This window comes from Ictidomys tridecemlineatus, chromosome 5, assembly GCF_052094955.1.
Source record: "Ictidomys tridecemlineatus isolate mIctTri1 chromosome 5, mIctTri1.hap1, whole genome shotgun sequence".
Lineage (NCBI taxonomy): Eukaryota > Metazoa > Chordata > Mammalia > Rodentia > Sciuridae > Ictidomys > Ictidomys tridecemlineatus.
Window position 1 is genome coordinate 92,913,275 of NC_135481.1, and position 26,778 is coordinate 92,940,052.

The 26,778-nt window shown below is 38.2% G+C and overlaps 1 protein-coding gene across 27 annotated transcripts in view; it reads right to left on the reverse strand.

Moving 5' to 3' along the window:
* Window positions 1-26,531, reverse strand: part of Rpgrip1 (RPGR interacting protein 1) — a 70,976-nt gene extending 44,445 nt beyond the window's left edge. For 2 of the 27 annotated variants that reach the window (XM_078050362.1, XM_078050377.1), the window contains exons 1-11: window positions 26,379-26,508; window positions 26,117-26,188; window positions 24,404-24,478; window positions 20,842-20,894; window positions 17,756-17,783; window positions 15,912-15,996; window positions 11,306-11,438; window positions 7,825-8,168; window positions 6,855-6,957; window positions 6,233-6,364; window positions 3,833-3,938 (exon numbers count right to left, since the gene is read on the reverse strand). In XM_078050362.1, coding sequence (XP_077906488.1) covers window positions 3,833-3,938; window positions 6,233-6,364; window positions 6,855-6,957; window positions 7,825-8,168; window positions 11,306-11,438; window positions 15,912-15,987 — 894 coding nt within the window. In that variant the 5' untranslated portion in view covers window positions 15,988-15,996; window positions 17,756-17,783; window positions 20,842-20,894; ... (1 more) ...; window positions 26,117-26,188; window positions 26,379-26,508. Of the gene's footprint in view, window positions 1-3,832; window positions 3,939-6,232; window positions 6,365-6,854; window positions 6,958-7,824; window positions 8,169-11,305; window positions 11,439-15,911; window positions 15,997-17,755; window positions 17,784-19,655; window positions 19,726-20,841; window positions 20,895-24,403; window positions 24,479-26,116; window positions 26,189-26,378 lie in introns of all 27 variants that reach the window. The other 25 variants (XM_078050378.1, XM_078050372.1, XM_078050367.1 and 22 more) reach the window with 24 other exon arrangements.
* Window positions 26,532-26,778: the final 247 nt, after the last annotated feature.

The window sequence follows — 26,778 nt, forward strand, 5'->3', positions numbered from 1 at the left end:
ATTTATGTTTTATTTTTATTTTTTTAGTTGTAGATGGACACAATACCTTTATTTTATTTATTTATGTGGTGCTGAGGATTGAACCCAGTACCCCACACATACAAAGCAAGCGCTCTACCACTGAGCCACAACCCCAGTTCACTGAGGCTATTTTTTTTAAAGACAGATTCCATCCATATTTTAAATTTGCTTATCATATTTGCTTTTGTTTTTTTTTTTTTTTAATATTTATTTTTTAGTTCTCGGCGGACACAACATCTTTGTTGGTATGTGGTGCTGAGGATCGAACCTGGGCCGCACACACTCCAGGCGAGCACGCTACCAGTTGAGCCACATCCCCAGCCCTGAGGCTATTTTTTTGAACTAGCAATCCTCCTGCCTCAGCCTCCCAAATTGCTGGGATTACAGGTGTGCTCCAGCTCTCTTGAGAATTTTTGAGCAAATGCTATAATTCTCTTAACAATAAGCTGAAAGATATCATTCAAAATATTTCTCAACTCAGGTCTCATATTTCAATTTTAATGAAAACAGTACATAAATACTAGTACTATCATTATTTGTCTTAATAGAAACTATATGATCATAATAGTTATATAGTTGACTAAATTCTAGTGTTATGTTACTTGGTTTGACTACTCTAATTACTAAGAAACAGATTCAAAAAATCTTTATTAAGTATCTTTTAGAGCAAGGTTTCATATGCCTAGAAGAAATATGAATAATTTTTTTGATATATTAATTTTATAAGTTTGGTATTTTATCTATAATTCAAATGTTTAATATTTATCTTAAAACATATTCTAAGAAATTCCATAAATGAAGTCCATTTGTGTACCTACTTATTAATTGTTGCTGTTTTCCCCCTGCCCTATCTTTTTTTTTTTTTCAAAGAGAGAGAGAGAATTTTTTTTTAATATTTATTTTTTAGTTTTCGGTGGACACAACATCTTTGTTTGTATGTGGTGCTGAGGATCAAACCCCGGCCGCACGCACGCCAGGCTAGCATGCTACCGCTTGAGCCACATCCCCAGCCCTCCCCCTGCCCTATCTTGCCAGGAAGTCTGTGAATATAATCAATTATACCATTCCTTAAAAAGAAAAAAAAATGAAGGGGCCAGGCATGCAATCATGCCTGTAATCCCAACTATTCAGAAGGTTAGGGCAGAAGAACCACAAATTCAAGGCCAGCATGAACACTAGCAAGACTCTGTCTGAAAATAAAATTTTTAAAAAAGGGCTGAGTTGTAGATCAGTGATAGAACACTTGCCCAGCATGTGAGGGGTCTTGGATTCAATCCCTAGTACTGCAAACAGAAAAGGAAAAAATGTCATTTATTTACATTTGCATTGTCTTTGGTGTATTATCCAAGAAAAAGTTTAATCTTAAACTGGGAACTATTTTTTTTTGTAGTTGTAGATGGACAGAATATCTTTATTTTATTTGTTTATTTTTATGTGGTACTAGGGATCAAACCCAGTCCTTCACACATGCTAGACAAGCACTCTGCCACTGAGCTACGGCCCCAGCCCAAGCTAGAAGCTATTTTTTACTCAGTATGCTTCAGTCTCTTTTCAATATAAGGGAAAAGAAACACTCATCATAATAACAGTTGTGGGACTGGAGTTGTAATTGCCTAGCATGTGTGGGGCTCTGGGTTTGATTCTCGGCACCACATACATAAATAAAATAAAGATCCATCAACAAATAAAAATTTTTTTTTAATATTTATTTTTTAGTATTTGGCAGACACAACATCTTTGTCTGTATGTGGTGCTGAGGATCCAACCCAGGCCGCACGCATGCCAGCAGAGCGCGCTACCGCTTGAGCCACATCCCCAGGCCCAAAAAATATTTTTTAAAAAATAATAATAACAATTGTGATTAGTTGAGCAGTTACTATGTGGCTCAGTGATCAAATGCCCCTGAGTTCAATACCTGATACAAAAAAAAAAAGAAGGTTGTATTTTATTCAGAGACAGGTTCTCACTGAGTTGCTTAGCGCCTTGCTTTTACTGAGGGTGGCTTTGAACTTGTGATCCTCCTGCTTCGGCCTCCCTAGCCGCTGGGATTACAGACGTGCACCACCGTGCCCAACTCCTTTCTTTTTTTTTTTTTTTTTTGAGATGGGACCTTACTAAGTTGCCTAGCCTGCTCTCCAGTTTAAGATCCTCCTTCTTCAGCCTCCCAAGAAGCTGGGATTACAGGGATGCACTATCACCTCTGGTAGGCTACAGGATGTTTACAAGGTCTATGTTTTGTAGAGTATTATGTATGTCCTTTTTTTTTTCAAGTCTAGTTAATTTTGGTAGCATTTAAAGGATGTAAAAATATGGGAAGAAGATAATCTAAAGTTGTATCAGTAAGTGGCTATTTTTATATTTTGGTATTTTTTTTAAAAATTCATAATATTTCTCCATTGCATTGAAGGAGAAAAAGAAAAAAAGAGACTGGGGTGTTTAGTGGTAGCTTTGTAAAGGCGCTCTTTACTAAAATGCATTTCAAAATATTTCAGACCTTTTTAAGAAGGCTAAGGGATTTTGGGGGGAGAAAAAATGTCGATCAGGGGCTAGGGTTGTGGCTTGGTGGTAGAGCGCTTGCCTAGCAAGTGTGAGGCACAGGGTTCGATCCTCATTGCCAAAAAGCTGATCATATTACTGAGTTGCTTAAACCCTACTCCAGCTCCCCACTGTTTGTAGGATAAAGTCTAACTTCCTACTATGGACTCCATGACCTGGTTCCTGATGTTTCTACCCTTATACCTTGGCTTCTACTCCTACTCCATAAAGCTCTTTCCTCTCTTGCACACTTGTTACCAAGCTAATGATTTTTCAGCATTTAGCTCACAAATCTATTTCTTTATGAGTCCTTTCTGATCATGCACCCCATCCTCTGGTGGGTCTGACTAATCTCTTTACATCCCCTCTCATACCCTAAATACAGATAATTGTGCTTGTTTATAAGCTGTTCTTCTATAAGATCCTTAAAGGCAGGAGCTGTACTACTACTCATTGTTGTAGTCGTTGTATCCCAATGCTTTGTCCTAGTATTCAATACATATTCGGTCAATAGAAGAATGTTGCTGAAGTATTCCTCAGATCTTTGATGCCTTATTTTTGCCATTTAGTGCCAGCCTGACTCAAATCCTGCTCTGCCTCTTACTGATTTTACAACCTGAGTAAGTTGCTTATTGTATTTGAGGGTACAGTTAGTTCCCTTGTCCACTAAATGTACTTACCTGGGGCATTGTTATCAGCATGAAATGAGATCATGACTGTAAGTATCTGAGACAGAGCTGTCTGGCACATAATCTAGCACATAGTGCTTAGGAAAAGCAGACTTCTATTCCTTCCCTGTGACTGCTTTTTTTTTTTTCCCCCTACCCCAGTACTGAGACAGGGACTCACTAAATTGCTGAGACTGGCCTTGAACTAGTAATCCTCCTGCCTCAGCCTTCAGAGTCATTGGGATTATAGGTGTGCACCACCACGCCATGCCTGTGACTGCTCTTGACTCTCAAATTTAATACATTTTGGTGTTATTTTTGGCTGGGACTTTAACCCTGACACATGTTAAGTCCGCTTAATTCCACCTTAGCAGGTAAGGTCCAAGCCTTCTAACAGAAATAATGGGAAATACTGGGAAAAGGATGGACTGTGTGTGAGTCACAAAGGATAGCATTTGAATATCACCTTTAAATTGTGTGACCTTAAACAAGTAACTTAGTCTCCCTAAATTGTGGTCTCCGATATATAAATTGGAGAAAATAATACCGATTTCTGAACTAATTGCTATTTTCCCCCCATGAAAGCTCAGTGGTTGATAGCAACTCACCTCTTGAACTTCAGTTAATTGTGCTTTTGTCACTGCCAGGGAGGTGTTCCTTTCATGTAAGAGCTTCTTGAGTCGAATCAGTTCCACATTCTCTTTAATGGAATTGCTGCAGAAAGAAGATAATTCTGCAAATAGAGTTAAGCACCTTTGCTCCTTGACAGTAAACCAAGGACATGCCTTGCTTTCCATACTCTCCCACATCAGACCAGAACAGGGAGTTCAGTCTGGTAAATAATCTCTTTTTTCTATTTTCTCTTATGCCAGTTGAGATTTGATACTCTACTAACCTTAAACTCTTGTATTTTGAAAAAAAAAAAAAAAAAAAACATTGTAACTAGTTTTTGTCTGTTTGCTTGTTAGCTTTTTTTTTTTTTTTTTTTTTAACTATGGATTGAACACAGGGGTGCTTTATTACTGAGCCACATCCCCAGCCCTTTTTCATATTTTATTTTGAGACAGGGTCTTGCTAAATTGCTCAAGCCCTCTCTCAGTTGCTGATCCTGGCTTTGAACTCACAATCCTCCTGCCTCAGTCTTTCAAATCACTGGGATTACAGGCATGTGCCACCGCACCTGGCTATTTATTTATTTTTTTAATTTTAAGGCAGGGTCTCACTAAGTTGCTTAGGGCCTTGCTAAATTGCTGAAGCTGGCCTCAAACTCTTAATCCTCCTGCCTCAGCTTTCCAAGTTGCTAGAGTTATAGGTGTAACTATTTTTTTTTTCTGTTTGTTTTTTGGTTTTGGGTTTTTTTGGGGGGTGAATTGGTACCAGGGATTGAACCCAATGGTGCTTTATACCACCAGCCCTTCTTATATTTTGAGACAGGGTACGGCTAAATTGCTTTGGGCCTGGCCTTGAACTCATGATCCTCCAGTCTCTGACTCTATGTTTTTTAAATGATGGTGTTTGCCATTTCTTATAAATCTAGAAAGTCCAAGTCTAAGACTTGTTTCCTTAGAGAAACCAGAGGACATGAATATAGACAAATGAGAGGTGATTATTTCTAAACTTATCATTATCATTTGAAAGATATTGGGAAGGATTTCGGCTCTCCTCTCTGCTGCTCATTAGAGCCACCTGGAGAGATCTTTAAATACTGCCAGAACCCCACCCCTGAGTAATTACAAAAGAATCTTTGAGGTGGGGCCCAGGGTTTGTGGTTTAAAAAAATCTCCATATTGAACACTTGTGTTCACACAAAAACCTGCACACAATGTTGTAGCATCTTTTTGCTTTTCTCTCATTCTCTTTCTTTCTGTTTCTATTCCTTTCTTTCTTTCTTCTTTGTAATACTAGGATCAAACTCAAGGCCTTTCACAGAGTGAAAGTACTAGGCAAGCACTCTACCACTGAGATACATCCCCAGAAATTTTTGTTTTTTATTTTGAGACTGGGTCTTACAAAAGTTGCCCAGGCTGGCCTTGTGATCCTTCTGTGTCAGCTTCCTGAGTTGCTGTGAAATCAGAGATCTGCACTACCTCACCTGGCAGCATAGGAGTTTCAATAATGCCCAAACTTAGAAGCAACCAAAATAGCTTTCAGTATCTAAATGGATAAATAAACTTTAGTAGATCCAGATAACAGAATGTCATTCAGCATTAAAAAGTAATGAGCTATTAAGCCATGAGAAGACCTGGAGAAATCTTAAATGCATATTACCAAGTGAAAGGGTTGCAACTATATGACATTCTGGAAAAAGAGACAAAACTATAGAAACAGTAAAAGGATCAATAGTTGTCAGGGATTTGGGGAAAGAGCCATTAATAAGTTGAGCACAAAGGATTTTTAGGGTAATAAATAAAGTCTGTATGATACTATAATGGTGGATATATATCTTTATACATTTGTTCAAACTTGTAGAATGTGCAGCATCAAGAATGAGCCTTAATGTAAACTATAGCCTTTTAGTCATAATGATATGTTAATGTAGGTGCACTGTAACAAATGTCCAGTCTGGCATGGGATGTTGATACTGGGGAGGCTGTATTGTATATATGTATATATATGAGGGAACTCTGTATATTCTGCTCAATTTTGCTGTGAAACAGAAAAACAAAACAGAAAATGTCTTCTGTAACAGGAGGACATCTAAAAAATAAAATCTATTTTTTAAAAAGGTTCTCTAGGGACTGATGCACAGTGAGAGCTGAGAACCCCTATCTGGTGATGAAATAGCTTTCTTTCAATGAAGAAAAGCAGCAAATCTATTATTCATAAGCATCCCCTTAAAGTTAATTCATTTCTTAACCTGGGAGGGACTTCAGGTCTACTTCTCAGGTTGAATTTAATCCTAACCATTCTTTTTTTTTTTTTTCTCTGAGATGGAAGAAAGATACAAATGAGAATCTCTTGCTTTTCCAATTCCTTATGGTTTGAGGCATGGAAAGTCAAATTCTTACCGTAGCTCTGCAGCCTTCTGGGCACACTCCAATGAGTTTCTCTGTTCAAAATTTTCATCTTGGGACCACATTTTCTCAGGAGGTGTGGGTGGTTCTTCCACTTGCATAGTATTGTTGGCCATAATGTGGGCACTGGTAAACAGGGATAGACCAGTAAGTTTAACCATAATTATTACTTTGTTGAAAGAAATTACTCTGTTAGAATTAGGAACATTAAACATGAAAGGGAGAAATAGATATTATTGTTATAGGACTTAGAATTAGGCTGTCATATTTCTAAGACATTATAAGATTTGGCAATATTGGTACTTGTAGAGAATAATCTTACAAAATATAGCCTTCAAATGCCAAATGGATACATAAATGAATTATAATATAAAGGGTAAAAATATAAAGGGGAAACGGAATACCTTCAGTTGAGGAAAGGACCTTTATTTTCCTTTCCTCAGAGGACAGAGAGATGCTTGTTTTCCATTTTTAAACATTGAAATTGGAATTTAACCTAGGGTTGATGTTCATCTTCTCTATGCTAGAAATCACCAACATTCACTTGTTCCCTAAATGACGCATTTCTAATTAAAGCTGCAGGGGTAACAGTGTGAAATAATTGAAAAGAACTCACAGTTCGCTGCTGGGCTTATTGGTTATTTCATCTCTGGTTTTCTCATTTGTCACCTGCTCCTTAAATGTGGGAGGGGCTGTGTAGCTCAGCCTGTCTCTTGACCCTGAAAGTGTAAGCAGAAGATGCAGTGAAGTGGCACCCCCTCTCTCCACAGAAAAAAATCTTAACTGGGCTTCTCCAGGAATTCTCATCATGGCTGATTTTGGGACTGTCAGCCAAAGAGTCTCTGAGAAAAAGTTCAATATGAATAAATTTCCTATTTTCCTGTTGCCCTGTTTAGCTTGGCCACTGGCCGGGAAGAGACCAGCACTCCAGGTGCTGGACACCCCCTTACTAGTTTTTCACAAACGTATCCAGTATAGCACTTTGAAGAAATGTGCAAACAAGGCCTCTGGCTTTGAGCTGGGCTTCACAGAGATGTCTACATTTTTAAGATAAGTTACAAATGGGCCCATGGTAACAGCTGGCAGGGAGAGGAAAGAAAGGGGAGATGAAGCTCTCCCTTTCTCAGGTGTTGTCCTTGAAGAGTTAACTTGCCCAGAACAGTGAAAGAAAAAGCTGCTTTTATGTGAACTTCTGCAGACTGCGAACTTTTTTTTTTTAAGAGAGAGTGAGAGAGGAGAGAGAGAGAGAGAATTTTTAATATTTATTTTTCAGTTCTCGGCGGACACAACATCTTTGTTGGTATGTGGTGCTGAGGATCGAACCCGGGTCGCACGCATGCCAGGCGAGCGCGCTACCGCTTGAGCCACATCCACAGTGATGCAAATGGAAACCAGGGCTTCTTGCATGTTACCCAAGCACTCTACCACTGAACCACATGCCCACCCCTAAAATGAGAATTTTGAACCAGATATCCAAACAAAGGAACAACATGGGGAAGTGGGAGGGATAAAACACGGAGGGTAACGTGGCTGGCATATTTCACTCCTTCCCAGTGTTTTATTGGAGATATGATCCTAAGCCTCACCCTCCTGAGATTTCTCAGGCACCCTCCCACCAGCGGTATGGAGTCTTCTGCGTCCCACGTGGACCCGAGCCTGGCCACCACCCGGAGCAGACAGACTGAGGCGCTGAACCTGTGCTTGCAACTTCTGCGTCAGAGGGCGCTGGTGCACCGGGGCGCGCTGGCGCAGGGTTTGGCGCTGGTGCATGGGCGGACGCTGATTCATGGCTTGGCTCTGATGCACCGGGAAGCGCTGCCGCCACTCCGCTTTCCGCCGCCGCCTTGTGGGCTTTGGGAACTGCGCCACTGCCGCATCCGGCCGCAGGTCTCGACCAGCGGCGGTCAATCGGAGTAAGGTCGTCCTCAGCCTATGGCAAAATAGAACACGTGGTTTCTTCCTTTATAATGGATGTTTCTGCAGCTTATTTGGTGACACATAATTATGAATTGATCTGTGATATTAATTAATCTACTGTGGTCGGTTATTTACACGTAAAGATTAATTTTCTATCCCCGATTACACCTGTAACTTGAGAGCAGGGGACATCATGGTGTCCATCTTTGTCCGTTCCATTGATCACACGTTCATCTTAGTAAAAAAATATCGGAGCACTCCCCCACCGTATTTCTATGTATACTTATTTTAAAATTATATATAGCCGGGCATGATGGTGCACGCCTGTGTTGGAGAGACTCAGCAGGCTGAGGCAGCAGGATCACAAATTTGAGGCCAGACAGGGCAACTTGATGAGACCCTGTCTCAAAGCAAAAAATGAAAAGGGCTCGGGATGTGACTCAGTGGTTGAGCACCCTGGGTTCAGTCTCCAGTACCCCCCAAATGTATATGTACATATATATGTGTGTTTATATACATACATACATTACATATATATAATTTATACATGTATATATGCATTTAATCTCTATATATAATATAATTTAATTTGTATGTATACATATGTAATTACACATATATAATTTGTATTCATATATTTACATACACAAATATATACACATACATATGATTCTGTACTGAATTATAGTCATAAAACAAATAAAAATACCAATTTTTTAAACAATGATAGATATAAGTAGTTTTTTTGTTTGGTTTGGAAGTGGGGATTAAACTCAGGAACACACTACCACTGAGCTACATCCCCAACCCCTTTTATTTTTGAGACAGGAGCTCTACTCATTAAGTTATCAAAGCTGGCCTAAAACTTGCAATCCTTTTGCCTCATCCTCCCAAATAGCCGGGATTATAGGCATGTATCACCAGACCTGGCCATAATTTTAATATTTATTTTTAGCTCCATTTGTCTATACCTCCCTTTATATATGTGTGTCCCAAATTAAAGATTACTCTTTTATAGTTCCTAGTATATACTGATACTTACCTTACTATTAAGGATATTTGCTATCATGAGTTTTACCATTATCATCATATTCTATGGAATCACTGTGTTATAGATTGAATTGTATCCCCGTCACAAATCCCTAAACTTCAACATGACTGTATGTGGAGATTGGGTTGTTACAAGGTTATTAAGGCTAATTGAGGTCATAAGAGGGGGCATCAATCTAGTAGAACTGTGACCTTACAAGAAGGAGAGTCCTGTCCCAGTCCCCAGCAACCCCTGCCTTCTGCCCCACCATGTGATGACACAGCAAAAAAGAGGCAGTCTGCAAGCAAGGAAGATAGCCCTCACCAGAGTGCTGCCATGCAGTCACCCTAATTTAGCTTCTAGAATTAAGAAAATAAATTTCTGATGCTTAAGCTACCTAGTCTATGATATTTTGTTATGGCAGCCTGAACCAACCAAGGCATACTGCCTGCCAATTCTGACATTTAGAAATGTAGTCTTGGAGATGAAACTTTAACTTTCTACACTCAGTTTCCTCATCCATAAATAAACATAGAAATAATAACTGGCTGGGTGCAGTGGTACACATCTGCCACTGCACCCAGCCATATCCATTTTTATTTCTCACAGGGTCTTGCTAAATTGTGCAGCATGGCCTCAAATCCTGGCGCCTCAGCTTTCCATGTTGTTGGGATTTACAAATTTGCACCACCATGTCTGCTATCTCAGCTGCCTTCAGATAACTCAAAATCTGAAGAATTTGGAGGAGGATCCTATTTCTTTGAATCACTCAACCAAAGCACAGATATTGTAATAGATTCTAATATATTTATTTTATTTTTTAGTTTTAGGTGGACACGATATATTTATTTTTTATTTTTTAATGGGGTGCTGAGGATCGAACCCAGGGCCTCACGCATGCCAGGCGAGCACGCTACCACTTGAGCCACATCCCCAGCCCCAGCCCCTAATATATTTATTGTGATACCTTTAGATCTCTATGATGTACATTTTCTCTTTCTGTAACTGCAATGAATAATAAATCCAGCTTGACCTACTACAGGTGTGTTCCTGGTTGTCTTAGAAGCTGGATGCAAGTCGCATAGGCTGGTAATCTGTTACTCAACTTGGGAGCCTGAGGCAGGAGGATCCCAAGTTCCAGGCCACCCTCAGTAGTTTAGCAAGACCCTATCTCCAAATTTAAAAATAAAATAAAAAGGACTATGGGGCTTGGCACCGTGGCACACACCTGTAATCCCTGCGGCTCGGGAGGTGGAAGCAGGAGGATCAAGAGTTCAAAGCCAGCCTCAGCAATTTAGGGAGGTGCTAAGCAACTCAGTTAGACTCTGTCTCTAATAAAATACAAAATAGGGCTAGGGATGTGGTTCAGTGGTAGAACACTCCTGGATTCAATCCTCAGTAAAAAAAAACAAAAACCAAAAATTCTTAGAGGTAGACTTTCAGAACTCCCATCCTTCCGTCTGTTTATCCATCTGTTTATCTCTCTTCATCCCCATCTTAGATTCCTTTCTAGGTTTCACCCCAGAGATCCACCTTTGAAAGACAATAACCTACAATAAGGTCACTGTAGATGGCATATTTTGAATAAGAACTTCCAACTCTGCTATTCATTAGGGGTAATATCAAGCAAGTTATTTGACTATTTGTGTCCTCTTTTCTCATAATAATACTTCCTTCATACTATGAGTTAATAGTATTTATAATATTAAATTCATCAATATATGTTCATAAATCACACATGCTTGTACACAGTAAAGAGTCAATATGATTTATTTTATTTTTATTTTTTTATGGGACTGGAGATTGAACTGAGCTACTTTCCCAGCCATTATTATTATTTTTATTATTATTATTATTATTATCATCATTTTATTTTTGAGGCAGGGTCTTGCTAAATTACAGAGGCTGGCCTCAAATTTACAATCCTCCTTCCTCAACCTCCTGAGATTCTAGGATTACAAGTGTATGCCATCATGCCAGGGCTGTAGGTACTTTAAAAAAAAAATCAAATTATATACTTTACTTATTTATTTTTATGTGGTGCTGAGAATCAAACCCAGTGCCTCGAATGTGCCAGGCAAGCACTCTACCACTAAGCCGCAATCCCAGCTTGTAGGTACCTTTTGATCTCATCCTTTTGCTTCCAAAAAAGCTCCTTCAACAAGATGTGATCTTCCTGAAGTCGAAAGAGACTGTCCTCTAGTTCCTGTCGGCTCATCTTGGTAGAGGGTAGTTGAGTTTTTATATTCTTACCTAAAGTCCCAGAAGAAGGTAATTGGAAACATTTTTAATGTAATCTTTTTTTTTTCTTAGAGAGAGAGAGAGAGAGAGAGAGAATTTTTTAATATTTATTTATTTAGATTTCGGCAGACACAACATCTTTGTTTGTATGTGGTGCTGAGGATCGAACCCGGGCTGCACGCATGCCAGGCGAGCGCTATACCGCTTGAGCCACATCCCCAGCCCCTTAATGTAATCTTTTTAACCCATCGGATCTCACATCACATCTTATACAAAGAGCATGAGTCTAACTTGAATTAGGAAGTATGTGCCATGACCACTAATGGACCTCTGGAGGATTCCCTCTACCCTTCCAGCATGAGCCAAGATGACCTCCTCTCTGCAAATTACATTCTGTCAATAAAAATGTCAAGTAGAGATTTTTTTTCTACTTAATCTTTTTTTTTAATCTATTTTTCCTCCTTAGTAGATAATTTGAACCTATACAAGGTTGTGCCCATGATTATTTTCAAAACCCCCATAAGGAAAAGCATAAAAACCTTTCCTGATTACCAAGAGTCATCTCATTTCCTTTTGAGGTTTGGATAAACACTTCCCAAATTGCATCTTTGGGATACAGCCTCTACTTGTTCTAGGCAGAAGAAGTTAGATCTTCATGGGCAACATGAGTTCACTGGTCCGTGTCAGTTCTGATCTCCCCGTAAATGGGAATTACCATAAAACCCAAGAGCTCATGGGCTGGGGTTGTGGTTCAGGGGTAGAGCTCTTACCTAGTATGTGCGAGGCACTGAGTTTGATCCTCAGCACCACATAAAAATAAATAAATAGGGCTGGGGTTGTGGCTCAGCGGTAGAGGACTCATCTTGCACATGAGAGGCCCTGGTTTCCATTCTCAGCACCACATAAATAAAATAGAGATATTGTGTTCAATTACAACAAAAAATAAATATCTAAAAATAAATAAATAAATAAAATAAAGGTATTGTGTCTGACTACAACTTTAAAAAGATATATATTAAAAAAAAACCCAGAGCTCATATTTAAATCATTGACATCATTACTGATTAATGATTTTTTTTTTGTACCAGAGATTGAACCCAGGGATGCTGAGTCATATCCCTAGCCCTTATTATTTTTTATTTTGAGACAGGTCACACTCAGTTGCTTAGGGCCTTGCCAAATTGCTGAGAGTGGTTTGAACTTCCTGCCTAAGCCTTCTAAGCCTCTGGTATTACAGGCCTGCATCACTATACCCAGCTCGACAAAAAAGTGTGAGTTAAGAGGATTAAATGTCATTAAATTATACTTTACTATTAATGAAAAAGAACAAAATAAATAAATAAATAGATAAATAAGAGGTTTAAATATCAGTTTCTTTCCTCTCATGTGAAACATTAGACATATCCCATTTTTGTATCAATTTTCAATGACTTAGCTTCTCTCAAAGAGGACTGAAATAAATGGCAGGTAAAGCTGGATGCTCACTAAGTTTTTCTCAGAGTAAAATTATCATGCAAATTAAAGATCTTGGCATCTGCCTGTTTCTACTTCTGGGCTTGTTTCTTCTTTCTTTTTAAAAATCTTTTTCCAGCTGGGCACTGTGGCACATGCCTGTAATCCCAGCAGCTCAGGAGGCTGAGACAGGAGTTCAAAGCCAGCCTCAACAAGAGGCTGTGAGCAACTCACAATGGTGCTAAGCAACTCAGTGAGACCCTGTCTCTAAATAAAAAAATATAAAATAGGGCTGGGGATGTGGCTTAGTGGCCGAGTGCCCCTGAGTTCAATCCCTAGTAACAAAAAAACAAAAACAAAAAAACTCTTTTCTCATTTTTTTTTTCCTCATATTTTTTAGTTATGCATTACAATTATACATAAGGGTAGAAAGTGCTATTACATGTTCATATTTGTACATAATACAACAATATAATTTGTCCAATATTGTTCTCCAGTGTTTCCCCTTTTCCTCATCTCCTCCCTCCCTCAGCCCTGTAAAAGGTTTCTTGTTAGGGTGATAAATACTCTAAATTACATATTGGTAGTGAATGCACAACTCTGTGAATATACTAAAAATTATTGAATTATGTACTTTATTTTTTTTTAATTTTTAATATTTATTTTTTAGTTTTCAGCGGACACAATATCTTTGTATGTGGTCCTGAGGTTTGAACCCAGGCCGCACGCATGCCAGGCGAGCGTGCTACCGCTTGAGCCACATCCCCAGCCCTGAATTATGTACTTTAAAGGAGTGAATTTTGTTGATTTCTTTTTCTTTTTTTTCCTGTGGCACTAGAGGTTGAACCCAAGGCACTATATCCTTAATCCTTTTTATTTTTTATTTTGAGGCAGAGTCTTGCTAAGTTGCTGAGACTGGCATCAGATTTTCAACCATCCATCTCAGCCTCCTAAATCAAAGAGATTACAGGTGTGTGCCACCGCACTAGGCTTGGTATGTAAATTTTCCTTAAAAACTGTTTATATAGGGCTGGAGTTTTAGCTAAGTGGTAGAGTGCTTGCCTCACATGTGTGAGGCCCTGGGCTCGATCCTCAGAACCACATAATAAATGAACGAATGAATGAATATAAATATTGTGTCCATCTACAACTAAAAAAATATTTAAAAAAAGAACCTGTTTATATAGCTGGGCACAAACACATGTATCACTAAACTTTAAAAAAAAAAATAGAACATTAGAGCTGGAGTTGTAGCTCTGTGGTAAAGCACTTGCCTAGCATGTGTGAGGCACTGAGTTTGATTCTCAGCACCACATATAAATAAATAAAATAAAGGTCTATTGACTTTTATAAATAAATAAATAAATAAAAATAGAACATTACTAATATGTATACTAAGAACTCCCTATAAATCCCTTATTCTTCCTTTCTGCAAAAGCTGTAGTAATAACTCTTACATTGCTTTATAATTTTATAGATACTTAAATTTATCCTACAATTCTTTTTATAAATTTATCATATATACATATATATATATATATATATTTTCCTAAACAATACATAGATCAGTCTTCCCTGATTTTCATATTTACACATACTAAACCATTCTTTATTTACTCTTCTGTGATGGCTTCTTTTGCTCAACATTGTTTTTGAAATTCATCCAAGTTAACAGTAGCTGAGTCATTCTTATTCACTTTTTGCTATTATTACTTTTTCTCCTCCTTTTCCTTCTTCTTTTTCTCTTGCACTACTGGAGATTGAACCCAGGAGTGCTCTACCACCAAGCTATATCCCCAACACTTTTTATTTTTTGAGATGGGGTCTTGCTAAATTGCTGAGGCTAACTACAAACTTGTAATCCTCCTGCCTCAACCTCCCGAATTGCTGGGGTTAAAGTCATACACCACCACATGTGATGGCCTACTATCATTTCATTTTACAAATACATATCAATATATTTTTTTAAAAAGAGAGAGAGAGAGAGAGAGAATTTTTTAATATTTATTTTTTAGTTCTCGGCAGACACATCTTTGTTGGTATGTGGTGCTGAGGATCGAACCTGGGCCGCACGCATGAAAGGCGAGCGCGCTACCGCTTGAGCCACATCCCCAGCCCTACATATCAATATAGATTCATTTTCTGATTATTAGACATTTAAGTTGTTCCTATTTTTTACTCTTATGACTAATGCTGCTATAAATATTCTGATACATGTTTTCTTGTACACAGGTGAAAGAATTCCTACAAATTCATACCCAGTTCAACAGTACTAGATAATGCCAACCCTTTTTCCAAAGTGGGTGTACTATGTATACAGCTAGCTGTGGGCAGTATACACCGTGCCCTATCCTTGATAAAAACATATATATGTGAAAATAGTATCAACTGTAGCTATGATTAGGATTGAATGATGGGAGAGAAGGAACAAATTTACAAAAATATCTTAAGGCCTGTGTAGAAGAAGCTCTGGTCAGGAAGAACCCTTTCATCTTATCTACTACTGCTTAAGGGGACTGATAGACTAATCATATGCATAAATGTGTGAAACATGTTAATTTGTTCTTGACTTTTGATATGTTGTCTCCGGTGTTGGTAACAGAAATTTTATTATAAGAATTATCTTCCCTAGCATGTACAAGGCTCTGAGTTCAATTCCTGTTAGTACCCCCACTCCACATACATGTAAAAGAAAAGAAAGGGGCGGGGGAAGGAAGGAAGGAAGAAAAAAAGTTAAAATAAAAAACTATTTTAAGAACAGGTATTGAAAGATTGAAGAGAAAACTGAAAGCAAAGCAGTCATGGTGAAAACTAGCAAAATTTTCCACAATGGCAGACTTAAAGTTGTTTTAATTCTCAAAAAATCTGTCCCCAGGCATTATATTTACCTTTTTAAAAAAATTTTTAATATTTATATTCTCGGCGGACACAACATCTTTGTTTCTATGTGGTGCTGAGGTTTGAACCCGGGCTGCTCACATGCCAGACAAGTGTGCTACCACTTGAGCCACATCCCCAACCCAATATATTTACCTTTTGACAGAGGTATTGAGTCGATGTCTCTGACCAGCAGAAACCCTGATGCATGTTTCACCACCTGTGACATCATCTCAGCTCTCTAGTTGTAAGAGATTCCAGAGAACACAAAATAGAGGGAAAGTTCAGCCAATTAGAGAAAACTTTAGGGTGACTTCTGTAATCTGTACAAGTTGTAGCAGGAGTTTCTCAACACTTTCATGATGGTATATGATACATCATAGTCATATTTACCTGATGTGGACAACTCTAAAAATAAGACCATGCACTGAGTATTAATGACATTTTAAATTCAAAATTGAAGTCAATTTTTTTCTGATTATAGAACATATTGCATCAATTTTTAGGTGAATCCTCAGCCTGGAAACCATTGACCACACTTTCTCTGGGAAATGGACCTTTAACCCTATTCTCCACACAATTTATAGGGGCTGACTTTCAGGAACCAGTTTATACTCTAATTTTATTCCAATTCTCACAGCCACTGTGATAGGATCAGGGACAAACAACAGACCCAAGCTGGGGAATCAGATTCTTTCTCCTAGAAACTGGAAATTAGACTGAGAAAGTTAAATTAGCCTCTGTGAATGGCTAGAACCATTAAGTCAACTTGGGAGGGCTAGGGTGGTCATATTCTACTCTCTACCCTGAATAACCAGGAAATCCATCCATAAATTGCCTTAGACCTTAGTCAATACTCTTTTTCCTGGGTGATAGTACCCAGTCTTTTGGCTTTAAATACTACACAAAAATATGCTGCTGCTTCCAAAATTTATGTATCCAGCAATTGACCTTCAAATTTGTACATCTTCTTATTTTTTAAACACTTGCATTTAAAATATTTATTTTTTAGTTTTCGGTGGACACAACATCTTTGTATGTGGTGCTGAGGATCAAACCCGGGCTGCACGCATGCCAGGCCAGCGCGCCACCACCTGAGCCACATCCCCAGCCCCTAAACACTTGCATTTACATGGTTATTAGATATCACAAACACATACTCCTAAAGAGGAGTTTCAATTTCTCCCTCCAATATGATCTTTTCCCAGTCTTTCCCCATCTCCATAAATGGTACTAGTACCCTAGCATTCCTAAAACCTTGCTTCCTCCCTTTCTCTCATCCACTAGTATACCCTCTAGATTCTTCCTTAAAACAAATGAACAAAAAGCTATAGAACCCCCCCCCAAAAAAGCTATAGATCTCTCTGTAACCACCACTGTAATTCAAGTCACTCGAGTCTTTCTTCAACTACTATAAAGTTTCCTTAATGCTCTCCCCATTTTTATCTGACCCTTCTCCATCAAGTCTCCCCGAAACATCTAGAATGACTTTTATAAAATAATGCAACTTATAGCATCTTCTGTTTAAAAGCCCCCACTGGCTTTTTATTACATTTAGAATAAAAGCTAAACTTTTTACTGGGTTCCTACACCACTTGACCCACTTCTTGCTTCTTTAGTCACACCATCTGCCTCTCCTGGTCTAGCTCACAAACTCCTCACTCACTACTGGCTTCCTCTCTGCTCCCTGAACCCTTAAGGGCCCTGTTCCCAAGCCCTTTGTAATCTGCTGGAATCCTGTTTCCTTTGCTCTTTATGTGGCATTTCCTTCTCATTCTTCAGTTTCTTAGCATCTTTCCATCTGTCAAGAGACCTTTCTCCAACCTAGATATAAGTGAGCACTTTCCCAGTTATACTTTGTCATATCACTCTGTTTTATTTCTCTTGTAACATTCACAATCCTCAGAAACCATTTAAATTTATGTATACTTGTTTATTGTCTTTTTCCCTTACTAAAATATAAGGACTTTGAAGGCAGAGAATTGGTTTATTTTGTTTACCTGTATATACCCAGCATCTGAACAGTTCCTAGAACAAAGAAGACAACCAATATATCTGTGTCAAATCATTGAAAAGATGAATGAATGAACAATTCAAGAAAGAAGATGATAACAAAGGGCTGAGATGAGTCTAAAAGTCCTGGAAAGCCTGTAATTCCAGCTACTCAGGAGGCTGAGGCAAGAGGATTGCAGTTGGAAGCCAGCCTGGACAACTTAATGAGATCCTGTTTCAAAATAAGACAAAAAGTGCTGAAGATATAGCTCAGTGCTTGCCTAGTATGTGCAAGGGCCTGGGTTCAATCCCCAGTACTAGCAGGGGGCAAGTCCTGAAAGCATTCTATTTTCTTTCTTTCTTTCTTTCTTTCTTTGGTGCATTCTAAACTTTCTATTCTTGTTTCTAATCTTTTCCAAGGTCTGACTCTATTTCTACCCTTAGGTTCTATGGGATAGTTCTGTGTTAACAAAGACCCCTTTTGTTCTGAAGTTGGACTTGTCAACTTAAGAACTTTGTTCACAAGCTTATTTTTGTTTTGTTTTTTTTTTTTAAATATCTTTTAGATGTTGATGGACCTTTTTATTTTTATTTATCTAAATGCAGTGCTGAGGATCAAATCCAGTGTCTCACACATACTAGGTAGGTACTCTACCACTGAACTACAACCCCAGTCCTTGTGTTTTGTTTTTTTGCAGTGCTGGGAATTGAACTCATGACCTTGTACTTCCTAGCCAAGTGCTCTACCACTGAACTAAATCCCCAGTCCCACTAGGTTATTTTGAACAAACAGGGAAATATAAAGAAGTTAAAAAGCATGATGGAGGAATTCCATCACCAGGAGAGGATATTAACATAATGTTGATCTACTTTCCTAACAATTTAATTTGTCAAGCTCATTCATACTGTGTTCTATAATGTTTCTTTTTTCTTTCTTTTTGATACAATATCTTAATTTTATGTGATGCTGAGGATCAAACCCAGTGCCTCACACATGCTAGGCAAACACTCTACCATTACCACTGAACTACAGCCCAAGCCCTGTAATGTTTCATTTTTAAAATCACAATAAGTAGAAAGTATCTTTCTTTCTTTCTTTCTTTCTGTTTTTTTTTTTGGGGGGGTGGGTGGGTACTGGGTATTGAACCCAGGGGCTCTTAACCACTGAGCCACCTCTCCAGCTCTTTTTTTATATTTTATTTAGAGACAAGGTATTGCTTAGGGCCTCACTAAATTGCTGAGGCTGGCTTTGAACTTGTGATCCTCCTACCTTACTCAGCCTCCTAAACTGCTACAATTACAGGCATGTGCCACCATGCCTGGCTTGGAGAGAGAGCATCTTTCCAATGACATAATTTTGGATATATACAGATTTCATAGCATGTCTAATTTTTTAGTTGTAGATGGATATAATATCTTTATTTATTTACTTTTATGTGATGCTGAGGATTGAACCCAGTACCTCACATATGCAAAGCAGGCACTCCACCATGGAGCTACAGCCCCAGCCCTAGCATGTCTAATTTTAAGGAAGCTGAATGATCACCCAAAAGTTGTACTTTCAGATGTTAGGCAATGGTCCTAGGATTAGAACAGAGTGAAGCAATTAAGAAACTCAAATGAGCGATTATTTTAAAGTCAATCTCTCACTATTTTTTTTTAATCTCTCACATTTAAGGTAGCATTTTCATGTTGACTAAGTCACTGATCTTCCTACTCTCCTCCAATAGAGAAGTCATATGAAAGTAAAAGAAACATGACCACATTACAGACATGGTCCTCTGAACTTGAAGTCATTTGCAAAAATGGAGCTGTAGTGGAAGAAAAGTTGCTCTGGTTTTTTAATATCTGAGCACAGAGAAGATTGTTCCAGGGCTGGGGATGTGGCTCAAGCGGTAGCGCGCTCACCTCGCATGCGTGCGGCCCGGGTTCGATCCTCAGCACCACCTACCAACAAAGATGTTGTGTCCGCCGAGAACTAAAAAATAAATATTAAAAAATTCTCTCTCTCCTCTCTCACTCTCTTTTTAAATAAATAAATAAATAAATGAAATGGAGTTTATCAGAATGCCAGAAAAGAAAACCCAGGAAAGACTCGGTGAAGGTGTGATGAAGAAACATCCAAAATCCAAGTAAGTGACCAGATTTAATCTTTCAGAGGGGAAAAGGACAGTACACTTAAGAAGCAAAGATTTATGGGCTGGGGATGTGGCTCAAGTGGTAGCGGGCTTCCCTGGCATGCTTGTGGTCCAGGTTCGATCCTCAGCACCACATACAGAGAAAGATGTTGTGTCCACCGAAAACTAAAAAATAAATATTAAAAAAAAATCTCTCTCTCTTTAAAAAAAAAAAAAAAAGAAGTAAAGATTTATTTTACAGGGCGTGGTGGTGCACACCTATAATCCCAGCGGTTTGGAAGGCTGAGGCAGGAGCAAAGGCAAGGTGCTAAGCAACTCAGTGAGATCCTGTATCTATTAAAATGCAAAATAGGGCTGGGGATGTGGCTCAGTGGTTAAGTGCCCCAGAGTTCAATCCCTGGTATCAAAAAAAAAAAAAAAAAAAAATAGAAGGATTTACTTTTTTCAAAAGTTTTTTTGGGGGCAGTACTAGGGCATCTCATATGCTAGGCAAGTGCCCTAACACTGAGGTACATTCCACAGTCCATTTTAATTTATTTTTTATTTTGAGATAGGATCTTGCTAAATTGCCCAGGTTGGCCTTGAACTTGCAATGTTCCTGTTTTAGCCTCCTGAATAGCTGGAATTTCAGGCATGAGTCACCATGCCCAGTGAAAATAGTTCTTCTCTCTCTTTTTTTTTTTTTTTTTAGTAGAAGGGATTAAACCCAGTGGTGGTTTACCACTGAGCCACATTCCCAGCCCTTTTCATTTTTTATTTTGAGACAGGTTTCACTAAATTTCTTAGGGCCTTGAACTTGTGATTCTCCTACCTCAGTCTCTGGGATTACAGGCGATTATCAATGCACCCAGCTAAGAATAGTTCTTTAGTAGTGATAGATGTATAAACCACCTTGTTGACACCAGCAATTAAAATTATACTGTCTTTACTTCTCTTTACTCTGATTCTATGCTTACCTTTGATTAAATCTGGAGAGAGTGAAATGTAAATAGTGACTGTGATCACAAGCCTAGGAAAAAGAAATACATAGGATCACATGTATCCTTTACCGTGACCATACACAAGTTTCTTTCTTTTTAATATGCCAAGGCCAATGTCTCGGCTTGGCACCAGAATCACGAGGCACTCACAGCTTTGTAGGTTCAAACAGCAATTCTTTATTCCCGCTCTCACACCGCCTCCACACAGGTCCAGGGGCAAACACGTTCTGCCATCTCCCGCACAAACCACCTACCCACGAGGCTCTCTCCAAATCCCATTTTAATCTCACGAGAACTCAACGGGAACAAGCAGCAGGAACACCCTAATCCCAGCAATAATCTTCAACTTCCAACTTCCCTAAAACCCATTATCTTAAACTGGCAACGCCTTAAACTCAAGGAGCCGGTTACTTCCTCAAACCTGATCAGCTCTAAACCCGGATCTGCCTTGGTCCTTGAGCAAGGTCACCTTATTAAAGTATGCATGCAATGTCCCATCGAATGTCCTCTAAGCAGCATGGGGTACGCTTGGCAAGGAAATTTCGATGCGTCATTCCTACTTGGTAATGGCCCTCAGCATTAATAGTCAAGTTTCTTGGGCTGGGAATGTGGCTCAGGCGGTAGCGCGCTCCTCTGGCATGCCTGCGGCCCGGGTTCAATCCTCAGCACCACATACCAACAAAGATGTTGTGTCCACCGAGAACTAAGAAATAAATATTAAAAAAAATTCTCTCTCGGGCTGGGGATGTGGCTCAAGCGGTAGCGCGCTCGCCTAGCATGCGTGCGGCCCGGGTTCGATCCTCAGCAGCACCACATACCAACAAAGATGTTGTGTCCGCCAAGAACTAAGAAAAAATAAATAAATGTTAAAAAAATTCTCTCTCTCTCTCTCTCTCTCTGTCCCCCTCTCTCTCTCACTCTCTCTTTAAAAAAAAAAAAAAAAAAAAAAAAAAAAAAAAAAAAAAAAAAAAAAAAAAAAAATTCTCTCTCTCTCTCTCTCACTCTCAAAAAAAAATAGTCAAGTTTCTTAATCGGCATCCTTTGTTTCCTTGTTTGTAAAACAGGAGTGAAAAACATACCTTATACACCTCTGAGGAGGATTAATTGAGGTCATACCTATAAAAACAGCTTAATTCACTTAGTATAAGCTCTGCATTAGTTAAATTTCAGCTCTTTTATTTTTTATAATTTTTTATTTTTTTAGCTGTGGATGGACACAATACCTTTATTTAATTAATTAATTTATTTTTATGTGGTGCTGAGGATCGAACCCAGTGCCTCATACTTGTGAGGCAAAGGCTCTGCCACTGAGCCACAATCCCAGCCCAAATATTAGCTCTTCTTGATATTTCCTGTGAACTAGTCTCTGGACAATATTGCATTTATCAATATATATTAATAATGTATATGTGATGATATACATAATTCTATTTTTGTTTTGGTTATTATTAGTTCTTTACAGTGTTTATATATATTATACTTTTCTTTATTACTAGCTCTTTTTTTTTTTTTTTTTTGGTATGAGGGATTGAACTCAGGGGCACTTGATCACTGAGCCACATCCCCAACCCTATTTTGTATTTTATTTAGAGACAGGGTCTCACTGAGTTGCTGAGTTACTTAGTGCCTTGCTTTTGCTGAGGCTGGCTTTGAACTCTGTGATCCTCCTGTCTCAGCCTCCCCAGCTGCTGGGATTATAGGCGTGCACCACAGTACCTGGCTCTATATAAAGCTCTTTTGAGGATATCTTTGTATGTCTAGTACCTAACAGGGCTCAGTACATACAGATGTATAATAATATTTCATAGGATTTAGTGTTATGAACTGGATTCTGGTGCAAATTGTTTTCCTTTTTAGAACTATCTTTAATGATTATACAAAGTATTTTTTGAGAAACTGAATTTTTAATTTTAATTAAATATTTAAAAACTGGTATTTGATTCAAGTATTGTAAAACATGCATATTCGGAACATGTCTATACATTTCACATTGATAATGATCCACTTTGAAAAAAGTTCTTATTTGAGTATAGAAAAATATCATTTCTCACTTATTTGAATTGCCAACTTTGTTTTAAAGCCTGAAGCAATGTTAATATAGCTATCTCCTCTCACTACCAGGGGAAGAGTATTCCATTTTATACTTCAAGCTAATTTAAGCTGTAAATTACATACTGTCTTTAAGTAGCCTTCAATCACACATGATAAGCATCTTAACATCTATAAAATGACCACCTAAAGAAATACAACTGAATTCATAGAAGGATGTATTAAATCAAAAATACATGCCAATACCACCAATATGGTTTATACAAAGTTTTGTATTAATTTTCCCTAAGAACAGTAAGGTTAGGTCCTAGATCCCACCCCAGGCATTAAAAAAAAAAAAAAAAAAAAAGTGAGTGAGATCTATAATGGTGTCATGGATTTGAATATGAGAGAGGAAGAATAGAAATTCCAAAATCAGGGAAAAAAAAAGTGCTCAAAGAAATGTTAATAGCATTTCAGTAGAGTATAGGAGATGATATTGCAAAAATATTTCTATCTTTAAAAAATTTAGCAATTAAGTGGAGCATAGTGGCAAATGCCTGTAATTACAGCTACAGGAAGGCCAAGGTCAAACTATTGCAAGTTCAAGGCCAGCTTGAGCAACTTGGTGAGACCCTGTTTGAAAATAAAATAGAAAGGGCTGGGAATATATCTCAGCAATAGAGCACTTGCCCAGCAAGTGCAAGGCTCTGAGTTTAATTCCCAGTCTTAAAAAAAAAAAAAAAAATCCTCGGTTAAATGGGCCTATGTGCCTAAATTTCAAAGTTGGATTGGAAATTCAAGTCTTCCTCCTACATAATAAATTAATTCTAACAGACCCCAAATAGTCCCCTAGGATATGGGCTTCTCTAAGTTGGAGGTCTGGAGGAAGAAAGGCACAAATTGTAAATAGACGGTTAAAGAAAACTATAGTAAGGGAACCCAGTAGCTGATGAGATGAAAGAATCCAGAAAGAAACTTGAAACAGAGATAACAAGAAGCTATGGAGGAATGGACACAGGCTCTGTAACTGTAGTGTTGGTTGTATGAGTACTCAGGTAAGGGGGATTGGAAATTCTGGAATTCTGATTGAACTTAATTTGGCAAATATAACTGTGTGCCTGTTATGCAGTTATGTGCAGTTTCAGGGGGAAGAAAAACAGAACCCTTGTTCTTAGGAAATAAGTAATTAAAAGGGTAAATAAGAAAAGCCAGTCTTAAAAATTATTATTTTTATTTTTATTTTTGGTTCTGGGAATTGAACCCAGGGCACTTTACCACTGAGGCACATTCCCAGCCCTTTTTATTTTTTATTTTGAGGCAGGGTTTTACTAAGTTGCCAAGGCTGGCCTGGAACTTATGATCCTCCTACCTCAGCTTCTCAAGTTGCAGGGATAACAAGTGTGTGCCAATACATCTGGCCATATTCTTAATTATGAGGTTAAAATATAAAAAGTTAGAGCAAAGTGGGAAAGTAAAAGAAAGATGAATCAGGCGTAGTGGTACACACCTGTAATCCCAGAGGATCAGGAGTTCAAAGCCAGCCTCAGCAATTTAGCAAGGCCTTAAGCAACACAGTGAGATCCTGTGGAAAACAAAATGCAAAATAGGGCTGAGGATGTGGCTCAGTGGTCAAGTGCCCCTGAGTTTAATTCCTGGTACCCCCGCAAAAAAAAAAAAAAAAATATGAGAATCAGTTTTTATTTACTTTTTTGTAGTACTAGGCATTGAATTCAGGGGCTCTACATGCTAGGCAAATACTATACCATTGAACTACATCCCCAACCCAAGAGTCATGTTTACCTGAAGGATCAGGTAAAACTTTGTGGAAGAAGGGTTGTAGGAAACTGGGAGAGATTTTTGCAGGTAGAGATACAAAATATTCCATACAGAGAAGACAGTTTGAATAGCGTCAGAGTTGGGCAGTGTGGAAATTTTATAGCTAGCTAGATAGATAAATATAGATATATATAGATATAAAGATATATATATATATATATTTATATATATAAAGATATACATATACATATCTTTACCTTTATTTCATTTATTTATTTTTAGGTAGTGCTGAGGATCAAATCCAGCGCCTTACACCTGCTAGGTGAGAGCTCTACCACTAAGCCACAACACCAGCACCACCCCAGAGTTGTGGAAATTTAAGTGAAAGAAAATATATTTTGGAAGGCCTTGCATATAAGATAGAAGAGTTTTATAACCTTTGACTAATATCTCCTCAACTGTGTAATAAAATTTCTGTTAAATATGAGAAATAAATTAAAAGGATTTATTGTAGAACATGGTGACTAGAGTTAATAAGAAAGTACTGGATTTTTTTTTTTTTTTTTTTTTTTTTGCTTATTTATGTGCAGTGCTAAGAATCAAACCCAGTGCCTCATACATGCTAGGCAAGCTCCACTGAGCTACAACTTCAGCTCTAGATTCTTTTCTTTTTTTTTTTTTTTTTAAAGAGAGAGTGAGAGAGGAGAGAGAGAGAATTTTTAATATTTATTTATTTTTTAGTTCTCGGCGGACACAACATCTTTGTTGGTATGTGATGCTGAGGATCGAACCCGGGCCGCAAGCATGCCAGGCAAGCATGCTACCGCTTGAACCACATCCCCAGCCCCAATGGATTCTTTTCTTAAATATTTCTCAGAGAATAGATTTCACATACACACATAAAAGATAAATGTTGGACTGAGGATGTAGTTCAGTGATACAGTGCTTGCCTACCATGTATGAAGTCATGATCACTACTACTGTCTCTACCCCCCAAAAAATATAAATATGTGAGGGAATGCATAGGTTAATTAGCTGGATGGAGTAATTCAGAATGTGTTACATTTTGAAACAATATATTGTATGCAATAAGTACATAAAGGGGCTGGGACTATGGCTCAGTGGTAGAGCACTGACCTAGCATGCACAGGACCCTGGGTTGGATCCTCAGCATCACATAAAAATAAAAGAATACAATAAAGGTATAGTGTCCAACTACGACTAAAAAATAAATAAATAATAGGATTTTTATTTTCAATTAAGAAAAAATTAATTGCTTGGTGTATTGGCATATGCCTGTAATCCTAGCAACTCAGGAGGCTGAGGCAGACGGACAGCAAGTTGGAGGCCGCTTTAGCAATTTAGCAAGACCCTGACTCAAAATAAAAAATAATAATCAATAAAAAGGGGGCTGGGGATGTGGCTCAAGCGGTAGCGCACTTGCCTGGCATGTGTGCGGCCCAGGGTTCGATCCTCCAGCAGCACATACAAACAAAGATGTTGTGTCCGCCGAAAACTAATAAATAAATAAATAAATATTTAAAAAAAAATAATAATAATAATCAATAAAAGGGATTAGGTGTGAAACTTATTGGTAAATTACCCTTGGGTTTAAACCCCAGAACCAAAAATAAAACAAAACAAAACACACAACATCTCAGAGTAAAAACAGGAGATTATAAAATATGTGTTAGATATAAACTTACAGTTATAGGCTTCTCCAGAGAGCTCACTCTAGTTCTTTTCTGTGGGTGCTCTCTTGTCCTCTAATGTTCTAGGCCACAATCCTCTTGTCCTCTGGCTTGTGAAGGGAGAGGGTAATCCGGGTTTGTAGCTTTGAAGTTAACCCTTTATAGATCAGACTATAAAGACTTGCTTTTGTTCTGTGCATGTTGTACTTGGAGAAACTGCAGCTTAAATATTTCTTAACACACTGATTTATCCACTAAAACTAAAGCTGAAACATATTTGTTTGATCTGAGATTAACAGAAATTTGTTGATGTTGGAAGAAGGATCTTTAAATCTCTCTTTGAAGGGTCACAATGGGAGACTTTATTATAGAGCCCTGAGATCTCTCTGAAGAGAGCAAATCCTGCTGTGTTGAT